Source organism: Salvelinus namaycush, chromosome 25 (genome assembly GCF_016432855.1).
Source record: "Salvelinus namaycush isolate Seneca chromosome 25, SaNama_1.0, whole genome shotgun sequence".
Lineage (NCBI taxonomy): Eukaryota > Metazoa > Chordata > Actinopteri > Salmoniformes > Salmonidae > Salvelinus > Salvelinus namaycush.
This window is the reverse complement of record NC_052331.1, coordinates 24,664,946-24,683,955: the sequence shown is the minus strand read 5'-3', so window position 1 is coordinate 24,683,955 and position 19,010 is coordinate 24,664,946. Positions and strand designations below refer to the sequence as shown.

The 19,010-nt window shown below is 43.7% G+C and overlaps 1 protein-coding gene across 1 annotated transcript in view; it reads left to right on the top strand.

Annotated features, from left to right (window-relative positions):
- LOC120019851 (disco-interacting protein 2 homolog C) overlaps positions 1 to 19,010 on the top strand; it is a 133,804-nt gene that overhangs the window by 92,359 nt on the left and 22,435 nt on the right. The window contains exons 24-32 of the mRNA XM_038963265.1: positions 3,178 to 3,258; positions 3,729 to 3,852; positions 4,649 to 4,770; positions 5,043 to 5,154; positions 8,032 to 8,141; positions 9,554 to 9,684; positions 11,119 to 11,287; positions 11,519 to 11,689; positions 16,898 to 16,959. Of these exons, the coding sequence (XP_038819193.1) occupies positions 3,178 to 3,258; positions 3,729 to 3,852; positions 4,649 to 4,770; positions 5,043 to 5,154; positions 8,032 to 8,141; positions 9,554 to 9,684; positions 11,119 to 11,287; positions 11,519 to 11,689; positions 16,898 to 16,959 (1,082 nt within the window). The remainder of the gene's footprint in view (positions 1 to 3,177; positions 3,259 to 3,728; positions 3,853 to 4,648; positions 4,771 to 5,042; positions 5,155 to 8,031; positions 8,142 to 9,553; positions 9,685 to 11,118; positions 11,288 to 11,518; positions 11,690 to 16,897; positions 16,960 to 19,010) is intronic.

Genomic DNA, 19,010 nt, shown 5'->3' with positions numbered 1-19,010 from the left:
CTATGTATTGACACTAGGCTTCCAGGTTTCTTGTCTCCATTGCTTCCCCTCTATTTCCACGGAGTGTTTGAACAATCCCTTCATCAACATCCCACAGACTGGGATGTGGTCTGGGCTTCTCTAAGCCCTGACTTCATATTTAGGTCAGGTTTTCCCAAGACAGGCCACATAGTGGATGGCAGATCAGACTAGTAAACGGAGTCTGGGTGAAGGATTTTGTTGTCTTGGTTGGTTGTTTTCATTCACTTTACCTTCAAACAGAACATTTCCCTCAGGGTTTTAGGACTAACCTGAGTGCATCTGAAATGGCTCCCTATATAGTGCACTACTTTTGATCAGGTTCCATACGGCTTTGGTCAAAAGTAGTGCACTACAACGGGATTAGGCTGCCATTTAGGACGAACCCCCTGTCAATACAGAGGTGTACAAACCGTAAGGGTGTGTAGCTATGTGATTTGTCAGACTAGATTTGATAGCACTTTCTTTTACCATGGCAGTGGTGTGGAAAGTCATTATTAATAAAGGAATGTGTAGTGCCTGGCTGGTGGCGCTGAACGACGGTGAGGGTAGCCGTAGCGGAGAGAGAATTGATTTCTACTTTCTCTAATTCAGAAAAATCTCATCAATTACCCCATCTGGCTGCCGCTGGGCAGTATGCCCTCTAATGTGAAGTGACAAGGCAAACGACTGTGACAACACAACACACACAGATTTCTTCTGTTTGTACTTTCCCTCAGGAGGACAGGGCACATTGACTGTATCCCAAACAGCACACTATTCCCTATATAGTGCACTACTAATGACCAGGGCCCATAGCGCTCTGGTTAAAAGTAGTGCAATATATATAGGGAATACAGTGCCATTTGGGACGCAGACATTGTTTGTGGTGTGGCTTGGATTCCTCTGACTCAGACTGTTCATGTACCCTTTCATGTGATCTAATCCCCCTAGCAACCATCAGTCTGTATCCCTTCCTCTGTTCTGTTCAGCATGCCAACCAAACCATAATACTATCTCTGCTGCTTCTCTCTCGTCATCACCTTTCTGTCTATCTGTATGCTCATCCATCTGAAAATCAGGCCCTCTGTGTGAATGGGTTTTTCTTATTCTTCGTAGCTCAATTTCCCTTATATAAAATGTTGTGATTTTTTGGGGGGGTCTAGCCATGTGTGGTAGGTAATGGTTGCTGCTCTAGCATGTTTTAACAATGTATGCAACATGAGCGTTGCTAGGGTAACTAATACTTTGTGGTAAACTTCATGTTACTGTTGCTGAAAACGTACACCACTGACCACCTCGTCACATAACACTAAAGACTCTTAAGCTATCCACTTTGATCATGACAGCGGATCCTCTTAAACTCTGGAGTCACAGACTCTTTTAACTAACAGATGAAGCTCTTCTCTGCTGATTCTAATCTAGGCCCTGGAATCTGAGTTACAGACAGACACTGACTGCCTGGCCTGATTAAAGACAAAAGGTCTTTGTACTATTCTGTACTGAGCGGAAGGCCAGGCTTCACTGGGGGAATCTCAGAGGAGAGGGTCGGCCGTCACAGTTCAATACAAAGCTCAGCACTTTCTATCAGTCTCTGTCTTCTAGCTGTCGCAGCTCTGACAATACCGGGTTTGCATCCCAAATGGCACCCTATTCCCTATGTAGAGCACTACCCAAGCCTATAGGCTCTTGTCAAATGTAGTGCACTATATACCGAATAGGGTGCCAATTGGGATGAAGCTTGGGCCTCTCGGTCTCCTACTGATCCAGAGATATGTAGTTTCCCCTCTACAGTAGTGGGACGGTTTCCTGTGACCAGAGCGAACAGAATACATTGGTTTTATTAAATTATCCACTGGGCTAATGGCAAGTTCCTGAGTGATGTTTTCATCAGGAAAGTGTTCATATTTTCCTAATGTTGTTGAGGCGTTGGCAGACTGGAATAAGTTCCTGTCTTAATGTTTGTGTGGGTGCAGAGAGGGATTCACTTAGTCTCAGGCAGCCCCTCACTTGTAATGCACTACTTTTGACCAGAGCCCTATGTGCCCAGGTCAAAATTAGTACACTATATAGGGAATAGGGTGCGATTTGGAACATTACCGGGGTTCACAGGAAGTAGTCTGTTCTGTGTGTCTGTTGAAAATAGGCTTTCCTATGGAATTAGACAGGAAATATCAAATGACTGTGTTTCAACAGGACAACATCTGTCCCTACTTAATGACAAGAGCCCTAGTGTAAAACTAAACACTTTCAACAGCTCTAATTTTCACAGCCTTTTTCAAGAACTAGACACACATGCTAAGATGACTGTTGTTGGTGGGTGGATTTTGCTCAGGCCCTGGTGTTCAGAGCAGCGAAGTACTGTAAGTCCTGTTGTCTGTGATCTTCTATCTGTAGCAGTTGGACCGGTGGATTAAAACGGTGCATATTGAATTTCTAATTCATCACTATAAAACCAGGCCTGAAGACAGGCAATATTACACTACAGACTCCTAACTGTCCTGCTCGGTGCCTCCCACAGATCCAAACTGCAATTGGCATGAATTACACTACCTCTATTTACTCCTCCACTGCCCGCACGGATGAAACTTTGAAAAATGCATAAGCTGAGACACGCTTGTCCCCTTCTCTCATTCCTCACACTGTCTTTTATATCTGCTGCACCAATATGGAGCTCATGTGTTGTGTGCTGGCTAGCCTTTCTCTCTCTCTCCCTCTATCTTTCTGTCTCTCTCTCTCTGTCTCTCTCTCTCTGTCTCTCTCTCCCTCAGTGTTGAAATATTATGAGTGCAGTTCATTGTGCTGCAAGAATGCTATGTTTTATTAAGAACTCAGCGTGTCACCTTCTAATATGAAAAGGACTGTAACATCTTCTCCTCAAAAGGCTAACAGGTTTTGTGAAATGGCAGACAAGTTTCAACCCCGGCACTGGTTATAATTACTGTACCTTTCTCCTAGGCTGAAATGGTACCCTATTCCCTATATAGTGCACTGCTTTTTACCAGAGCCCTATGCATGCCCTGGGCGAACGTAGTGCACTCCAAACGGGGAATAGGGTGTGATTTGTGACACCTGGTTGTCCTCCTGTCTGATTTTAACACGGAGACAGAATGTCCCCTCTCAGTGTGACCTGGCCATCCAGCGACAGGCTTACTTTCCTCTTTCTTTCTATTTTTTTAGTTCCTCTTTCTCTCTGAAGTGTTACAATGGAGGGCCCAGACCACTCCAGACCATGTGCTTTACACACTGCTCAACTCAAGGGTAGGTGTGGCCTGGCTGTATTGTGATTGTTCACATCTGACTCCTAACATGTTTTGTAAACATAGCAGTAGCAACTGAAATAGTCGGCATTGTTGCCGGCTGTTAGAGAAACACATCAGGATTTTATTTGAAGTAGCCCTATCAAAGACCCATTGAAAATGTTGACTGTAAATCATAATTTTCTTGCTATCTAGTATTGATTCAGCAGTTTTGCATGACACTGTATCTGTGGTAATTTCTGATTGTCTGTCTCTCTCCGTTTCTCTCTCTGTATCTCTCTCTGTGTCTCTTTATCTCTCTCTCTCTCTCTGTATCTCTCTGTCACTCTTTCTTTCTCTCTCTCTGTGTGTGTGTTTTCGTGTGTGTGTGTGTGTGTGTGTGTGTGTGTGTGTGTGTGTGTGTGTGTGTGTGTGTGTGTGTGTGTGTGTGTGTGTGTGTGTGTGTGTGTGTGTGTGTGTGTGTGACTACAGGGGACGATAGCCAGCTCGCTGTCATGTGTCCAGTTGCATAAGAGAGCAGAGAAGATTGCTACCATGCTGGCGGAACGAGGACACCTGCAGGACGGGGATCACGTTGCGCTCGTCTACCCCCCTGGTATGTCTGGTGCACAAACACACACACACACACACACGACATGTCTGTCACTGGGTTTGTGTGTTGTCAGTTATTGTGCATCACATCAACATGTCCCTGTCCATTCCCACCTTTCGGTTAGCTGCCTACCTCATCCATACAGCATAAATTAGCGATGATAAACTAAGCTAAGATTTCCGTCCCATCATGTCGCTACAATAAAAACACATCTAAACATCTACACCCCACTGGTGCGCAAATGGGATAGGTGCTGTTTTCTTGTTATCATTCATCAACCTAGAAGCATTCAGTGCTGACAAGACAAGAGGGCCTGAGCCACATCCCACTATGATAGAATAGTACTTCCAGCAAGATTGTGCTGATCTTTAATGGCACACACAGTGTGACGCAAACAAATCCATCTTTAAGGCCTTTGGCGAGAGACAGGACTGAATGTTCCAGGTTTTAAAAGGTAGAACTCTAATTTGGAACTCCATCAGCATTTGGGAGCCAGAGACATTCAAGCGTTCAGAGTGAACCATAGGTCCATAATGAAGAAACTCAGTCAAGGAGGACAAATCCCGACAAGGGTGATTGCCTGAGAGCCATTCAATTAACTGTCTCTAGGACAGCCAGCTCAATACTACACCTTGTCCTGAGAGTGCAGCTGTCTGTCTGTCTGGAAGCTGGCTCTGATTCAGCACGGGGTCTCATGGACAGAGGGACAGGGACTAATATTTTTTACGCCTTTTGACTCGTCTTCCCTCTTCCCTCCCCTTCACTCCTCTCCTCTCCTCTCTCTGTGTCCTTCATGCAGGGATTGACCTGATAGCAGCGTTCTACGGGTGCCTGTACGCGGGCTGTGTGCCAATCACCGTGCGACCTCCGCACCCCCAGAACATCGCCACCACTCTGCCCACGGTGAAGATGATCGTAGAGGTAAGTGCCTCGTTGACATCCATGTATCAAGTCATCGCATCACAACTGACCTTTATTTGGAGAAGGGAAATGAAAATGTAGATGGAGACGCACCATGTAGGAGGTGATATTAGAGCAGGAGTTTCCCCTCTCACTTATAGGCCATTTCTGGAGCATTTTACCGTGCACGTGTGCAGGTGCGTACATGCGTGTGTGTTTGAACATGTGCTTGGGTGTCTTAACAGGTTTGTGTCCCAACGTGTGTGTCTTTCCTAACGTGTGTGTGCCCCCAGGTGAGCCGCTCGGCGTGTATGATGACCACAGCGGTGATCTGTAAATTGCTGAGGTCGAAGGAGGCGTCGGCAGCAGTGGACGTCAGAACCTGGCCTCCTGTCCTGGACACAGGTAAGAGACTACATTTACCCACTCTGCATCACGGTCTTAAGAAATACTTTTTCCTCACAACTTCTTTACAACAGACACCGATTCAAAGATCTTGCGACCAATCAAGACAAATGACAATGTCAGAAATATAATTTATCATCTACTTAAAGTGCATTAGGAAAGTATTCAGACCCCTTAACTTTTTCCATATTTTGTTACGTTACAGCCTTATTTTAAAATGGATTAAATAAAAAATGCTCATCATCAATCTACACACAATACCCCAGAATGACAAAGCGAAAACATCTTTTTTGACATTTTGGCACATTTATTACAAATCTATGAGACTCGAAATTGAGCTCAGGTGCATCCTGATTCCATTGATCATCCTTGAGATGTTTCTACAACTTGTTTGGAGTCCAACTGTGGTAAATTAAAATGATTGGACATGATTTGGAAAGGCACACACCTGTCTATATAATGTCCCACAGTTGACAGTGCATGTTAGAGCAAAAACCAAGCCACAAGGTTGAAGGAATTGTCCGTAGAGTTCTGAGACAGGATTGTTTTGAGGCAAAGAACACAGTGGCCTCCATCATTCTTAAATGGAAGAAGTTTAGAACCACTAAGACTCTTCCTAGAGCTGGCCACCCGGCCAAACTGAGCAATCGGGGAGAAGTGCCTTGGTCAGGGAGGTGACCAAGAACCCGATGGTCACTCTTGAACCAGATGGAAGCCACTCCTGAGTAAAAGGTACATGACAGCCTGCTTGGAGTTTGCCAAAAGGCACCTAAAGGATTCTCAGACCATGAGAAACAACATTTTCTGGTCTGATGAAACCAAGATTGAACTCTTTGGCCTGAATGCCAAGCGCCATCCAACCTGACAGGGCTTGAGAGGATCTGCAGAGAAAAATGGGAGAAACTCCCCAAATACAGGTGTGCCAAGCTTGTAGCATCATACCCAAGAAGACTCAAGGCTGTAATAGCTGCCAAAGGTGCTTCATCAAAGTGCTGAGTAAAGGGTCTGAATACTTACGGAAATGTAATATTTTCATTTTTATATATACAGTGGGGAGAACAAGTATTTGATATACTGCTGATTTTGCATGTTTTCCTACTTACAAAGCATGTAGAGGTCTGTAATTGTTATCATAGGTACACTTCAACTGTGAGAGACGGAATCTAAAACAAAAATCCAGAAAATCACATTGTATGATTTTTAAGTAATTAATTTGCATTTTATTGCATGACATAAGTATTTGATCACCTACCAACCAGTAAGAATTCCGGCTCTAACAGACCTGTTAGTTTTTCTTTAAGAAGCCCTCCTGTTCTCCACTCATTACCTGTATTAACTGCACCTGTTTGAACTCGTTACCTGTATAAAAGACACCTGTCCACACACTCAAACAGACTCCAACCTCTCCACAATGGCCAAGACCAGAGAGCTGTGTAAGGACATCATGGCTAAAATTGTAGACCTGCACAAGGCTGGGATGGGCTACAGGACAATAGCCAAGCAGCTTGGTGAGAAGGCAACAACTGTTGGCGCAATTATTAGAAAATGGAAGAAGTTCAAGATGACGGTCAATCACCCTCGGTCTGGGGCTCCATGCAAGATCTCACCTCGTGGGGCATCAATGATCATGAGGAAGGTGAGGGATCAGCCCAGAACTACACGGCAGGACCTGGTCAATGACCTGAAGAGAGCTGGGACCACAGTCTCAAAGAAAACCATTAGTAACACACTACGCCGTCATGGATTAAAATCCTGCAGCGCACGCAAGGTCCCCCTGCTCAAGCCAGCGCATGTCCAGGCCCGTCTGAAGTTTGCCAATGACCATCTGAATGATCCAGAGGAGGAATGGGAGAAGGACATGTGGTCTGATGAGACAAAAAAAAAAAGCTTTTTGGTCTAAACTCCACTCGCCGTGTTTGGAGGAAGAAGAAGGATGAGTACAACCCCAAGAACACCATCCCAACCGTGAAGCATGGAGGTGGAAACATCATTCTTTGGGGATGCTTTTCTGCAAAGGGGACAGGACGACTGCACCGTATTGAGGGGAGGATGGATGGGGCCATGTATCGCGAGATCTTGGCCAACAACCTCCTTCCCTCAGTAAGAGCATTGAAGATGGGTCATGGCTGGGTCTTCCAGCATGACAACGACCCGAAACACACAGCCAGGGCAACTAAGGAGTGGCTCCGTAAGAAGCATCTCAAGGTCCTGGAGTGGCCTAGGCAGTCTCCAGACCTGAACCCAATAGAAACTCTTTGGAGGGAACTGAAAGTCCGTATTGCCCAGCGATAGCCCCGAAACCTGAAGGATCTGGAGAAGGTCTGTATGGAGGAGTGGGCCAAAATCCCTGCTGCAGTGTGTGCAAAGCTGGTCAATAACTACAGGAAACGTATGATCTCTGTAATTGCAAACAAAGGCTTCTGTACCAAATATTAAGTTCTGCTTTTCTGATGTATCAAATACTTATGCCATGCAATAAAATGCTAATTAATTACTTAAAAATCATACAATGTGATTTTATGGATTTTTGTTTTAACTGTAACTTCAAATGTCTCTCACAGTTGAAGTGTACCTATGATAAAAATTACAGACCTCTACATGCTTTGTAAGTAGGAAAACCTGCAAAATCGGCAGTGTATCAAATAATTGTTCTCCCCACTGTATATATATATATTTGCAAAACTTTCTAAAAAACAGTTTTGCTTTGTTATTGTGTGTAGATTGAAAAAAATACAACAATTGAATGAAATAGTTTTTAGAATAAGACTGTAATGTAACAAAACGTGGGAAAAGTCCAGGGGTTTGAATACTTTCCAAATGTACTGTATGATGGTATTGGTGATAACAGTGGGCTTTTCCTTTCTCTCGCTCCTCTAGATGATTTGCCAAAGAAGAAACCTCCTCTGTTGTACAAGCCCTCCAATCCAGACACACTGGCCTACCTGGACTTCAGTGTGTCCACCACAGGGATGCTAGCAGGAGTGAAGGTAAACCACTTCTAACCAGAATGTGGTTCTCCTATCAGGGAGGCTGATATCTCTAAAAGCATATGAAGTGAAACAGGAACAAGCTGTGTTACAAAACACTTTGAACGTGATCATCTGAGTGAAAAGATAGTGGTGACATTTCAAAAACATGAAAGCAGTTATTGATCCCAGCCCTCTGCTGTGGATGAATAGCTGAATCTCTCACTGTACTGCACAGTGCTCACTCAGAATGCCTATTCTCCCTGGCGCCACAGATCCAAACACATACAATGGAAGGTCTTGTTCACAGTTAATCTGGCCTTGTTGAAACCTTTGTCTGTCTGACGAAGCTCAGTAGGAAATCCAGTGAAACAGCATCTTGTGAAAGATTTATCTTTTCACTGGTCAATAAGGGAAGACATTTGCTATCAGTTCCTCAGTGGACTAAGGCTTAGTGCATTTTCTCCCTGTTTTGTAAGCGAGTATTAATCTTCACCAAGAGGCGATTGTCTATTCTGTTCCTCCCCCTGCTATAAACACATTGAAGAATAATGTTGCCTTAGGTGGTGGGTGAGAATTGTTATGGTGTGTGGGGCTCTCTTATGTAGTTTACTAAAACAAAATAGCATCTTTGGGATGTTGGGATGTTCAGCAATGCTAAATAACAATGTATTTCGTGCTGTACACTAATTACCATAACAAAACCCTGAATCTGGGCCTCTGTGAATATATGTTTGCTCCTACCACTGGTCTGGGTCCCAAATAGCACCCTGTTCCCTACTAGTTTTGACCAGAGCACTATATAGGGAATAGGGTGTCATTTGGGATGCAGCTGGGATTGCACTTTAACAAGGTCTCAGGCTGGAGTGGAACTACTGTTTAATAAATGGACAATAACAGCTTTATATCTACTAGAGAGGATACACACACACACAGTTCTGACAGCATTAACCCACCGTATATACAGCCGCTTGTGTTGAGTCATTGTTTTGCCATTTAATTCATTCATTAAGATGAAGGATTCAGGCAGTGGTACTCAAAGTAGCAGCTCATGACAATATTTGGATGAATTGTTTTCTAGAATGCATTTCCTAATTCTCATGCGGTTCAATTGAAACTTTTTTAATGAATGACTGAAACACGGTCCTGTTGTACTTCATTTGTTTACATGGCTATTATTTAGTAAAGCACATGAGATGACAGCATGGGTACAAATGATACCAATATGTAGCCTGTCTTTGTTGGTTTGTGTTGTACCCAAGTTAGCCAGAGTACCAGTCTGTATAAGCCATCATGCCAGCTCCTTGTCACTGGTTGTCATGTTTGGCTTGACAAGGACAGTGATCGGCTAGGACCCCAACTCTTGCCAAGTAGAATGATAAAACTACATTTGTAATCCGTATGTGATTGTTCTTGTCTTCCCGACTGTGTAGATGTCTCACACTGCCACCAGTGCCTTCTGCCGTTCTATCAAGCTGCAGTGTGAGCTGTACCCCTCCCGTGAGGTGGCTATCTGTCTGGACCCCTACTGCGGCCTGGGCTTCGTCATCTGGTGCCTTTGCAGGTGAGACAGAGAGAGAGATGGACCCTCCTAACCTCTTCACTGCCCACTCATCACCTCACACACACACATCTAGCTCTGCTTTGTCCACGTACACACACACACACACACACACACACACACACACACACACACACACACACACACACACACACACACACACACACACACACACACACACAGCTACCCCTGTACCTCTCTGATCTGCGGGCTAGGCTAGTCTCCTTGTGATGATGTATCATTATTCTGCTGTGTTTAACCTAGCCCGCCGTCCGTCTCCTTGTGATGATGTATCATTATTCTGCTGTGTTTAGCCTAGCCCGCCGTCCGTCTCCTTGTGATGATGTATCATTATTCTGCTGTGTTTAGCCTAGCCCGCCGTCCGTCTCCTTGTGATGATGTATCATTATTCTGCTGTGTTTAGCCTAGCCCGCCGTCCGTCTCCTTGTGATGATGTATCATTATTCTGCTGTGTTTAGCCTAGCCCGCCGTCCGTCTCCTTGTGATGATGTATCATTATTCTGCTGTGTTTAGCCTAGCCCGCCGTCCGTCTCCTTGTGATGATGTATCATTATTCTGCTGTGTTTAGCCTAGCCCGCCGTCCGTTTCCTTGTGATGATGTATCATTATTCTGCTGTGTTTAGCCTAGCCCGCCCTCCGTCTCCTTGTGATGATGTATCATTATTCTGCTGTGTTTAGCCTAGCCCGCCGTCCGTCTCCTTGTGATGATGTATCATTATTCTGCTGTGTTTAGCCTAGCCCGCCGTCCGTCTCCTTGTGATGATGTATCATTATTCTGCTGTGTTTAGCCTAGCCCGCCGTCCGTCTCCTTGTGATGATGTATCAACGCTCTGCTTTGCTCCACTCTCCACTGGCTCTCTATTCGCCTTCCCAGTGGAAGCTCTCTCTCTCCGGCATGGCGTCACTCAACTTGTGAAATCTTCATATGGAAATATGATCAGTGGGGGGCTGTACAGAAACCAGGCCCTTGCTGAAGAACAAAGCTGTTTTATATGGCGGGCGTGTGTTTCAGATTGGGAGTGTTTCTGATTGATGCCTATGCAAAGCTAGCCCTAGTTGTTATATTTTGTATAATGTACTAGCTACTGGCTAGCTGCACTACAGAGGTTGGTTCGGCCTTGATGAAATGGCACTGCCCTGCATTGTAAATGGTGCCACTGAATACATAATGTAGTGAAGTGTGTTGTTTAGATTGGTAGTGGTCGGAAGTACATAATGGCTCATGTCACTGGTGTGAAGAGTAACGTTTTTATGTTAAGTTTATGTGCACACAGGCTATGTGTAGAAGCTCAGTGTAGAACTCCGTTTCCATCTCCTGTGTGTAGTGTGTACTCACTCTGTGTAACCTTTGTGCATTCACTCTCTGTATGTGTATTTGTAAGCTCATATTTTCTGTCTCCTGTGTGTACTTTGTAGTGTGTACTCCGGCCACCAGTCCATCCTGATCCCGCCTTCAGAGTTGGAGGTGAACCCTGCTCTGTGGCTGCTGGCTGTCAGCCAATACAAAGTCAGGGACACTTTCTGTTCTTACAGCGTCATGGAGCTGTGCACCAAGGGCCTGGGCCTGCAGACCGAATCCCTCAAGGTAAGTATCCATCCGCCAAATCACCACAACAAGGATACTTAGATAAGATCAAATGTTATTGCAATGTGACGATCTGAAAGTAAAACACTTTGTGACAACCTCTAATGTAAAAATATTGATTGACTTATTGATTGATTACAATCTAGTCCATCAGCCCAGACTCATCTTACCTGGTTAGTTCTGGTTTGATCCAATTTAATGCATTTTGTTTTGTCCCTCACCCTTCATCAGTCTCGAGGTCTGGACCTGTCGCGGGTCAGGACGTGTGTGGTGGTGGCAGAGGAGAGACCCAGGATAGCTCTGACTCAGTCCTTTTCCAAGCTCTTCAAAGACCTGGGCCTTCACCCACGAGCAGTCAGCACCTCGTTCGGCTGCAGAGTCAATCTGGCCATCTGTCTGCAGGTACAGTCAGTCCCTTCCACCTCTCTGCTCTAGTCCACAAACCCCATGCCCTCTCTGTCCCTCAAAAAGTTGTATAAAATGTGCAACTCTTACTTAGCTCAGTATTTGGCATTGAGTCTTTGGGTGCTGTCTCTGTCTGTCCCCCACTCTGTCGCCAGTGGAACTCTGATGGACTGAATAAAAAGGAAAGCTCTGTCTGCATCCCACATTTGAATGGATATTATTATCAATGTTTCTACCCACAGTAGACGACATGCTCTTTCATACATGTTAGCCAGTGGGTGTCTATTGTGGCTCTGTTGTAGTCTTGTGTTAGTTGAAAGGCTTGCTACTGTTTCTTGTCATTCTCTCTGCCTTCAGTATCGTTTGCATAGCCTATTCCTCAGGTTGGAAATGAGTTGTTTGTTTTATTTAGAGACATTGTTAACTCACTAGTTGCATTGCGGTTTGTTTGTTTTTTGGGGTAGGAGAGAATAATCTGATTTAATTTAATGGAGTATAGTCATTAGTCTGTATTTGTGTGACTTAACCTGAGAAGCAACAGTATTCTCTGTGAGCCTACACACACACACGCACAGCCATGCGGTTCTGATGAGAAACATGATACCTTGGAAACACAACACAGGTTATTTCTCCAACAAGATAAGTCTTCTCCACATCTGGTCATGATGCAGGCAGAATTGTATTTTTGGGGGGCTTGGGAATTCCATGTTTCTCTACACTGGCTTCAGTGAGTCCCAAATGGCACCCGATTCCCTACATACACAGAGCCCATAGGGCTCTAGTCAAAAGTAGTGCACTATATAGGGAATAGGGTTCTATTTGGTATGCACAAAGTGGGTTGTACAATAATGCTAGTTGATCTAGCTGAAAATGGGGATGTCTGAGATTTCCTCTGCATCTTGGAGTGTTGAGATTTTCCCAGCAGGTATTTGGCTACACGCCATAGGGCCTACAGTAATAATCCTCCTGTCAGGGTTTACATGATGAAAAGCCAACATACATAGATATCCTGTACATATCTCACCCTCTCTACTGCTCTGCTTTTCATAAAAACAACAGCCAATTACCAGACACAGCCCAGCGTATACCTATTACCTAAATAGTGCATGACTATGGGCCCTGGTCAAAGGTAGTGCACTATATAGGGAATAGAGTGCCTTTTGGGACGTACCCTATGTCTCTGGACCACCGCTGTCCATAAGCATTGCACATGCTGCTATGTCATGCTTTCATTTTGGGCTGCTCATTCTTTTACATGATTCAACTTATTTTGCAAGCTTTATTATTTAAATAATATCAAATTGTAAGCTTTACTATTCAAATGTCAATGAGATAGTGATAAGTATACCATTTGCACCTGTTTCAGGTGTACATATCTGTTCAATCAACCAATGAAATCTGAATGGATCGATAAAAAGCCCAATCGAGAAGCCTGTTTAAAATGTTTGTTGTATTTAACATAATTATTTAACATGTATAGATTTTTCCCTTTTAAACTTTATTGTAAATAAGGTATTAGGCTACCTCTGACACATGCTTCTTAACTTGAGAATACATGGATGTAATCATGTAAATGTAACTGTTATTGTATTTTAAATGTTCTAACCTAACATTGATCTATTGGCTATTAATAAGCCAAGTTTGTAACATAGCTTCTTATTAGTTAAGACTGCTTCTCAAAAAAAAATGTTTTCCATTTCTAGATTTGACATTTTCGTCCCCCTCTGTTATTTTGCATAACCCCACCCACATATCTCATACTTGGTTTTGTCTTCACCCCCCCTCCCTCCACCCCCTAATTTCTCCTTCCTACCTCCTCTTCACTCTTCTCCTCCTGCTGCTGCTATAGCCTCACAGGCTGGGGAAGCTTGCTGACCAGGTAGGGGATTTTCATGTTCCCTAATCACCCTCTTCATCAGGTGTTGCAAGCAGGCAGGAGACAGGAGGGATAGGGTGGACAGGGTAGGAGGGACAGGGCAGGGGGGACCGGGTAGGTGACAGGACCAGTAGCATAGCCAGGCACAGCTATGGTCAAGTCTCCTTAGTCGCTTATGAGGGGTCAGGATTTGTAAGCGAAAGACTGTGCTCACAGGGGTTTGATTGAGAGCTTCTCTGTATGGTGATGTTGACTAATTTAATTGGATAGGAAAAGAAAACCGTGGCCATTCTGGGGAGCTATAATAGATTGAGTCCCAAATGGCACCCTATGACACATTACTTTTGACCAGGGCACAATGGGCTCTGGTCAAAAGTAGTGCAATATATAGGAAATAGGGTACCATTTGTGATGCAGGCTTTGTGTAGCAGCAAGTTGTTCTACTGCAGCGGTAGGCACTACACCAGACCAATTGAGCTAATTTGAATAGTTCAGTGATTGCCTAAATTCAACACACCTGGTCTTCAAAGTTGGTTAAATCAAAAACATGAAGTGCTGTGGCACTCCAGGACCAGGGTTGCCTACTCCTGTTCTATTGTCTAAAGGTGCCATCTGAGACTCTTAGCAAAGCTCTTAGCACTTAGAAAAGGTCAGCTCATTAATATTAAAACTCTGCCGTACAGAAACATTAACCTGTGCTGAGGCAACTGTCAATTGTGGCCTCTAGTTTGGGATAAATACTGCCACAGCTCATTCGGACTGCTTCTCAATATTACATATAAAGGCAGGGTTTCCCAACCCTCTCCTTGGGCCCCCTCAATGTTTCACATTTTTGTTTTAATCCTAAACTGTCAAACCTGATTCAATTAGTCAACTAATCATCAAGCCTTTGACTAATTGAATCAGTTGTGTCAGTTTATGGTTAAAACAAACATGTGAAACGTCTGTGGGGGCCCAAGAAGAGGGTTGGGAAATCCTGCATTAAGGGACTGTCTGTCTGAGACCTAGAGAGCTGGAGAGGGGATACAACTTCTTAACTACGGAGGAACTGTTAAGCAACACCATACGACTCTAGCCTTGTGGAACTATTGTAGTGTAGTACTAGCCTGGTCCAAATCGGTATGTGCTTTAGCCAACTCTTCTAACTGGTGTTGTACTGCCATGTACACTGAACATAAATATAAACGCAACATGTAAAGTATTGGTGCCATGCTTCATGAACTGAAATAAAATATCCCAGAAATGTTCCAAATGCACAAAAAGCTTATTTCTCTCAAATGTGTTTACGTCCCTGTTAGTGAGCATTTCTCCATTGCCAAAATAATCCATCCACCTGACAGGTGTGGCATATCAAGAAGCTGATTAAACAGCATGATCACTACACAGGTGCACCTTGTGCTGGGGACAATAAATGGCCACTCTAAAATGTGCAGTTTTGTCACACAACACAATGCCACAGATGTCTCAAGTTTAAGGGAGCGTGCAATTGGAATTCTGACTGCAGGAATGTCCAAACAGAGCTGTTGCCAGAGAATTTAATGTTAATTTCTCTACTATAAGCCTCCTCTAATGTCGTTTTAAAGAATTTGGCAGTATGTCCAACCGGCCTCACAACCGCAGACCACCCGTATCGTGTCATGTGGGCTAGCGGTTTGCTGATGTCAATGTTGTGAACAGAGGGTTATGAGGTTATGATATGGGCAGGCATAAGCTACAGACAATGAACACAATTGCATTTTATTGATGGCAATTTGAATGCACAGAGATACCGTGATGTGATCCTGAAGCCCAATGTCGTGCCATTCATCCGTCGCCATCACCTCATGTTTCAGCATGATAATGCACGGCACCTGTAACTCAGTAAAATCTTTGAAATTGTTGCATGTTGCATTTATATTTTTGTTCAGTATAGTTGGCTAAAGCACATCTGGACAAGTTTAGTAGTAGTATGATTGCAGTATTTGCTATATAATAAGTATTTTAGTATTGTCCTACATTAGTAGGACTGGGTATAGGTTGGAGTGACTGTAGTGACTTTTGGTGTGACTAGTGACTTTTGAAGTGAGTATTATTTGAGTGACTGCCATACTGCTTTATGATGATGCCTTGTGCTCTGGGCTGAGTCTGTATCTAGCATGTGTAGCTCTATGGCTGGCTGTCTATGGCTGGTCTAAATCAGTCTAGCATGTGCAGCTCTATGGTTGTTTCTGCTATGGTGGTGGGTGTTGGGTGGTGCTGCTTCCTCTGCCGAAGCCTTCGCCACACTATTAATACATGCTACTGAATCACGGGTGTAATGCAATCTGCCTGGGGAGGGGAGGGGGCTGGATTGGGGATAGGTCTGGTCCAGTGCATTGAGGAAGGCTCAGCATCAGCAAGCCGCACGTAATGCCTTGGACCAGAGCTAGGCTGGGGAGGGCTGGGAAAAGTGGAATCAAGGAAATGCAATTGAGATTCTGCATTTGTTTTCTCTTTATTCTTCCAATTAGTTATTTAGTTGTTCAATAACCTATAAGATATAAATATACTATTGCTATCACACACACACACTACTGTTCAAGTTGGTGCCTATGTGCCTGGTGTAATGTATGTTGACGTTAGGTTGTTTTGTCTGCCTGTGGGTTTTCTACTGTGGGCTTGGTGTCTCGTGTCTGGCCAGTCAAGCCTCTACAGAACTATCAGGTTTCAAAGCCTTCTACGGTCTATTGAAAGGGACAAATGCAGATTGTGTATGCTCATGTATTTGAAGTGTCCATTCAGACATGATTCAGTATATCACCATGCCCACCTCCACTCTATTCTCTTGCTCCTTCCATCTGGCTCTGTATTCTCTTCTCCTCCCTCAGTGGATTTCACACCTCCCTCCCTCCCTTTCCTCTTTAAAAAAACTAAATATTTTTTTGTTTAGTTTTGTGGTTTCCTTCTGTTTGCATGATGTGGATCATACTGGATATGTCCTCTGACTGTTTTGTGATGCACTTTGTCATTTGACTTCTGCTCTGTCCTGTTCTTTTGGTTGAGTTTTAATGCCTTCATGCTTCTTCATCGTTGTCTTCCACCACCGTGATCTCAGTTTGAGTGTTGTAGCTAGTAGCCCAGTATGAATCTTTTGTAGAATAGTTTCTTCATTGTATTGTTTGTTGGACTTGTCTCAAAGCTTCCATTCGCAACCGGTGTGAACTGTAGGCTTTTTGTTGACCACTAACATGCTAGTAGCATCTAATAGTACTGTGTTAGTGGTAATGTAGTGTAACAGACATCTTAGTTCGGACACTAACCCTGGCATGTTGTCAATCGGACACTAACCCTGGCATGTTGTCATTCTGCAGGGTACTTCAGGACCAGACCCAACTACTGTGTATGTGGACATGAGGGCACTGAGGCACGACAGGTAAGGGCATGCTCCTATCAGAACATCCATGTTTAACTGTGTTATCATCAATTATTAAAAAACTTAGCTACAGTTGAAGTCGGAAGTTTACATACACTTAGGTTGGAGTCATTAAAACTCATTTTTCAACCACTCCACAAATTTCTTGTTAACAAACTATAGTTTTGGCAAGTCGGTTAGGACATCTACTTTGTGCATGACACAAGTAATTTTTCCAATAATTGTTTACAGACAGATTATTTCACTTATAATTCACTGTATCACAATTTCAATGGGTCAGAAGTTTACATACACGATGTTTACTGTGCCTTTAAACAGCTTGGAAAATTCCAGAAAATTATGTCATGGCTTTAGAAGCTTCTGATGGGCTAATTGACATCATTTGAGTCAATTGGAGGTGTACCTGTGGATGTATTTCAAGGCCTACCTTCAAACTCAGTGCCTCTTTGCTTGACATCATGGGAAAATCAAAAGAAATCAGTCAAGACCTCAGAAAAAGAAATTGTAGACCTCCACTAGTCTGGTTCATCCTGGGGAGCAATTTACAAACGCCTGAAGGTACCACCTTCATCTGTACAAACAATAGTGCGCAAGTATAAACACCATGGGACCACGCAGCCGTCACACCGCTCAGGAAGGAGACGCGTTCTGTCTCCTAGAGATGAACGTACTTTGGTGCGAAAGTGTAAATCAATCCCAGAACAACAGCAAAGGACCTTGTGAAGATGCTGGAGGAAACAGGTACAAAAGTATCTATATCCACAGTAAAACGAGTCCTATATCAACATAACTTGAAACACCGCTCAGCAAGGAAAAAGCCACTGCTCCAAAACCGCCATAAAAAAGCCTGACTACGCTTTGCAACTGCACAAAGATTGTCCTCTGGTCTGATGAAACAAAAATAGAACTGTTTGGCCATAATGACCATCGTTATGTTTGGAGGAGAAAGAGGGAGGCTTGCAAGCCGAAGAACACCATCCCAACTGTGAAGCACGGGGGTGGCAGCATCATGTTCTGGGGGTGCTTTGCTGCAGGAGGGACTGGTGCACTTCACAAAATAGATGGCATCATGAAGATGGAAAATTATGTGGATATTTTGAAGCAACATCTTCAGTCAGGAAGTTAAAGCTTGGTTGCAAATGGGTCTTCCAAGTGGACAATGACCCCAAGCATACTTCCAAAGTTCTGGCAAAATGGCTTAAGGACAACACAGTCAAGGTATTGGAGTGGCCATCACAAAGCCCTGACCTCAATCCCATAGAAAATGTGTGGGTAGAACTCAAAAAGTGTGTGCGAGCAAGGGGGCCTACAAACCTGACTCAGTTACACCAGCTCTGTCAGGAGGAATGGGCCAAAATTCACCCAACTTTGTGGGAAGCTTGTGGAAGGCTACCTGAAATGTTTGACCCAAGTTAAACAATTTAAAGGCAATGCTACCAAATACTAATTGAGTGTATGTAAACTTCTGACCCACTGGGAATGTGATGAAAGAAATAAAAGCTGAAATAAATCATTCTCTCTATTATTCAGACACTTCACATTCTTAAAGTAAAGTGGTGATCCTAACTGTCAGGAATTGTGAAAAACTGAGTTTAAATGTATTTGGATAAGGTGTATGTAGACTTCAACTGTATATAGTAAATCAAGTTGGTGGTGAATTTTCCATAGTATATTATCCGTCAGTTGCCTAAATATGATAAATAGAAGCTCTTCAGAATCATAAGTATGGCATCTATGCCAACTAAATGTTGCTCACAAACAAGAACAATATCCTAGACCATGCTGACATGACATTGAAGACCCATTACCTCTGCGGTGGCCATTTACATTTAATAGTTTCACTGCATTGTGTGCATAAAAGTTGGAGCCAGACACATTCCTTGTGACACGCGTGTACAATGTTTGACTTTAAGATTAGAAAGACGGCCCGGGGTTAGAATAGTGAGTGTACAATGTTTGACTTTAAGATTAGAAAGACGGCCCGGGGTTAGAATAGTGAGTCTGGGTAGTGTATCATCCTAGAACATCCCACACCCAATCAACAGATCAAT